At 33.9% G+C, this 5,000-nt stretch overlaps 1 protein-coding gene across 1 annotated transcript in view; it reads right to left on the bottom strand.

Annotated features, from left to right (window-relative positions):
- LOC138859081 (zinc finger protein-like 1 homolog) overlaps window positions 1-5,000 on the bottom strand; it is a gene marked incomplete at its 5' end in the record, with an annotated part of 8,920 nt that overhangs the window by 1,823 nt on the left and 2,097 nt on the right. Inside the window, 1 exon segment of the mRNA XM_070131744.1 lies at window positions 1-1,200. This exon segment is cut by the window's left edge and continues 1,823 nt beyond it. Coding sequence (XP_069987845.1) covers window positions 1,008-1,200 — 193 coding nt within the window.

A 5,000-nucleotide genomic window follows, 5' to 3' on the forward strand; every position in this document is an offset into this window, starting at 1 on the left:
CTATGAAAAACTAAAGTAAAAAATTATGCAAGATCTTATAGGTATATTTTTGGCCAACATTTCCTGAAGCAATTGGCATTATCATATATGTGCTTTGTGGAACATGAGACATTTTCTTCTAATCATTGTTGATTCTACACCAATACCTACCTGTCTAATGTAAAGCTTTGAAATAGAAAAGAAAAAGAAAAATCTCTGGTCCCTGCAAATATTTAACTTTTTTTATGCAATAATGATTGAGTAATAATTTTCCTCATATTGTTTTGTCCAACCCCAAAACAAAACTAGGAGACTTACCAGATCTACCAATAATAAGCACAAAACAATATGAACAATATCAATATATCTCCATTGACATTACATAAAAACAACACATTAACCAAAATATAACTCAACTGTAAAATCAATGCACTTTATACTAGTTTAAAGATACATCTAATAAAATATATCTGGAAACTTTCTTAATGATAGCAATTTTCCCTACAAAAGAATTACAGTGAAATTTACTTCCAAAAGGGAAACAGGTGCTGGAAGATTGGTTGTGAGTTTACTTTCCCACAAGAAGCTGCATAGTTACATTTGAAACAATAAAATTCAGCCCTCAAAGGGATGTGAAAACTGCTGAACAAAATTGAAAAGAATATGAATATACATAAATCAAATGTAAAACCCATCCTACTTATTATCAATAAATGGCCAGAAAATAGACCCACTTACAAATTTGTGCCTCTCATGTCTAAGAAAATTTCAAGTTGGGCTTAAAGTATTTATTTCTATGAAGGACACCCCCCACACAAAAGATAAAGAAAAAAAAGAAAGAAAAAAAAATATGGGTCTTTAGTTACAAAATGTCTAATATTTTTTTCTGGTTTATCATATAACAGCAACTAAAAATCATAAAAAAATTAGCACTGAAAGGACACTTTTGGCTAATAACTGTCCCAACAGAGGTGCAGTTTTAGTGTACCTACACTTCTCCATTCAGAAAACCACCACCACCTACAAACTTACTCGGCCTCAATACGAATATTTGGGTTATTGAATGGATCTAAGAGTGGATCATCATCAGATGCTCCATGGCTGAAGTATGACAGGATAACAAGCAAGGTGGCACCAGCCAATAGGACAAGGATCATGACCATTCGTCGACTTCCTCCAAGCAGCCTCTGGTGGTGTCGTGATGATGGACGGCTCATTGTTCTGTCAAAAGTCAGAATGCTGTAGTGTGAGTTGAATTTTCATCATGATCTTACTCTTTATAATACAAATAGCAAATAATAAATAAAACAAAGTTAAGGTGACCAGATATATACATGCACAAATGCACTTGCACACATGGACACTCCAATTTCAGATATAAAAATAGATGAGAAATATTACTACAGTTTATTGACAGAGTAATATACTGATAAATGAAATGGAGGGATAAGTAAGAAAAAAGTATGTCAAGCAGGTAGCCTAAACTACACACTGAAAATAACTGTTTTCTGATGTTTGGATATGAGATTGTCAACCTATTATGTGTGTGTACTGGTGGAAGGGATCACTAAATTACTTAAGGGGACCGTCCCGGAGAATGGCCACCTTTCCCTACTCTTTACATCATAAAAATATATCGGTTAGAGATAACTGATTGATTCTTTTTGCATGATATATAGTATAGAATTGCGCTTCGTTTCATATATAATTTTAACCTTGCCCCAAAAAGGTCGAAAAAATCGCTGTTTTTTTTTTTTTTTTTTTTTTTTTGTCTAACCTTTAGTACATTCCAACTGTCACAGTTCTTTACTGAATATTCCCCCAAAAATACTTGTGTTAGATCAACCCTAGCCTAAGGCCATGTAAATGGCTGATTTTTGAATTTCCTTTTTTTTTTTTTTTTTTTTTTTTTTTTTTGGCAGGGGACAGCTTGATATAGAGAACTATTTTTGATTTTTTTTTTCCAGCATTAATATATAATTTTTTGATTAAGGCAATAATAAAAAAATTGGCCATTTACACGGCCTTGGGACGCCGAGGCTCTAGTGAAAGCAACAAACTGCATTTGAATCTCATGAAAATTACGAGAGTTGGGATGTACCGAAGGTTCAATAAAAAATAACGGAGCTACAGCATATTGTATTGGGCACCTTGCCAAAGTTCATTATCTCTGTTATTTTTCTCTGAATCTAATGATATTATATATATATATAAAAAAAAAAAAAAATGCTTATTTAGTGTACTTTGCAATGCAATGATTACCAAGTCAATAGGAATTTTCACTTTCAATAGGGACACTATTCTGTAAAGGTATGTAAATTTGTTTAGTTCATTGTTCATAAAAGTAGATATTTTCATCTGAAACATTTAATAAATGCATTTTACCATAGAGACAACTAATCTAAACCAGATAAAAAACTTTTTTTAAATTGTCTAATTTTTTATATTTTTCATTTTATTTTTATTATCCTTTTTTATTTTGAAGAGAGAGAGAGAGAGAGAGAGAGAGAGAGAGAGAGAGAGAGAGAGAGAGAGAGAGAGAGAGAGAGAGAGAGAGAGAGAGAGAGAGAGAGAGAGAGAGAGAGAGATGGTAACTGGGTGTTTATAATTTTCGAGGATGATCATATGTACGTGAACGCACACATATAAAGTTAAAAAGAATAATCATCATCATTTAGTAGGCCTACATTGACTTTCATATCTAAATAATAAAATATATTAGTTATCCCTCTCATACCATTTTCTTTGATAATTGTCAATATTACCAGATTGCAAAGGAGAACAAGTGTAGAGTTTATGATTAGCCATTTGCACCCATTATCTTTACTAAGAAGTGCATAAAATCATGCAGATGCCTAGGTGTCTTGGGATATTTGCCAATTTATGGTACCAATGACTTACGGTAACGTCTAAACATATTCATTTTTATCGGGAACGCACGAAACGGGTGCGATAGCTTTTTGAACGCCAGACGAAGACTACACATACAACTGAGCTCAAAATTCCATATAGTTTTTATTTCAGAGCAGGTATTACTGAGTACTATCATCTTCAATATGAAATAATCTGTATCTCGCTTATACATCCGAAGTTAAAAAATCTGACATTTAGGTAACATTCGTATTGAATTGGTCTTTACAACGGTAACTACCAATTTCAAATAAATTCAAATTGCCCCCTGCTGTGATGTACCGACCGTTGAGCGAAATGTAACGGAAATATTTCAATCCTTCCTTATAAGGCTATTTTTAAACATCAGTGCTTCATATGTGATACACGTACATATTACCTCGTAAACTAAAACATATTACCAGGGAGTCTCGATCGAAGCATATTTTGTGTGTAAACGAACACAAAACTTACATTTTTTAAAAGATATATTTCACAAAATATTTCGTCATAAATCGCGGTGATATAATTTTTTCCTGATATTGGTATAAAATTGTTCCTTGAAGATTCACGAACTCATGTCTATGCGCAATGTCATAATTAAATGCCGTATGCACGATTGCCGCAAGCAGAAGTCCACATAGGTGTACCTGGGCGCTTTTAGCGACGTACCTCTCCGGGTGTTGAGGGATCTTGTGTCGGCTGTAAGACAATGTACCTATACTATACGCTAGCTAACTCAATTTGACCCCCTTCTCCCCCCTCCATCTGGGACGGTCCCCTTAAAGCATGTTAATTTTTCCTTTATTTCTCTATAAAAAAAATGCCAAGACCTTGAAGGTTGTCAGGATGGCGAAGAATTTTCTTGAATATTCCATAAAAAAGAAAGAAAGAAAGGAAGAAAGAAAGACAGAAAGAAAGAAAGAAAGAAAAAAGAGAGAGAGAGAGAGAGAGAGAGAGAGAGAGAGAGAGAGAGAGAGAGAGAGAGAGAGAGAGAGAGAGAGAGAGAGAGAGAGAGAGAGAAATAAAAAATAAAAAATAAAAAAATTAAATAAAAAAAGACCCAAAGTTCCCATTAAGCACCTAATATCAGATGCATGTTTGCCACTTTTATTCCTTTTGCTTATCTCCATCTTTTCTAGTGTCAACAAAACGTCTTGATGTTTAGCTTTAGATGAGTTTGCATCAACCATTTTTCCCTAATGAGTTCAAGGGGCATATCAGACTAATGCAGCTGTTTTGAGTAAAAGATACAAGTATTGTTCACATATACTGAAGTTCTCGTTACCAGTACTAAGGAACTTTCAATTTTGGGGAGACATACACATTTACTTATTCTGCTTTTTTGGTGTTCTTATTATATCTTTATCTAATTTTACAGTATAGCTCTTTCATTTTTTGTTTCTTACTAGTTTCCTATTTGTTTGTGGACATAGATGTCAGTAATGAAATGAGTGAAATGACAGATAATGGGCCAATAAACAATGAGAATCCTGTGTATCAAAGTATGAATATGTTGCCCAAGCACTGCGTGTTGAAAAAATATAGGGTAAATGATGTTGTGAAATTGGCCAAAGATAAAATGTTGGTTTTGAGTGAAGAAGCTTTATTTCTAATATGAAATTTGGATGTCACTCAGGGTGTCTGTCTGTCTGTCTCTCTCTTATTACTATTATTATCATTTACATGTGACCAACTGGTATCATCAATCAGTCTGTATATTTTGCAATAAACAGTAAATGCTTGGCTGTACCAAATGGTTAATCAAAGGATATGTATAGAAAAATGGGGGGGGGGGATATAAAAAATCAAAAACAAATAAAAAACAAACAAACAGACATATGCCTACCTCTACATCCTCTTCTGAACCCCTTCCATAACCCTCCCACCTTGTTGCTTAACCTTCAGGGGCAACCAGCATGAAAGATCTTACCTACCCATCCCTATTAGTTTGGAATGCAATTTTTGGCAGTATTCCTTAGCTTTTGTGATATCACACTATCTATGACAATAATCCGATTAGAAAAATTCACAGGACTTTCCACAAAACAACTCTTCTGGAGTGGAGGGGGGAGGGGTGCAATAGAGGACTATAGTAAAGTTATCAGGCACCATAAAGGACAGCAAAACAA

The sequence above is a fragment of the Penaeus vannamei genome, chromosome 2 (genome assembly GCF_042767895.1).
Source record: "Penaeus vannamei isolate JL-2024 chromosome 2, ASM4276789v1, whole genome shotgun sequence".
In the NCBI taxonomy this organism is placed as follows: Eukaryota; Metazoa; Arthropoda; class Malacostraca; order Decapoda; family Penaeidae; genus Penaeus; species Penaeus vannamei.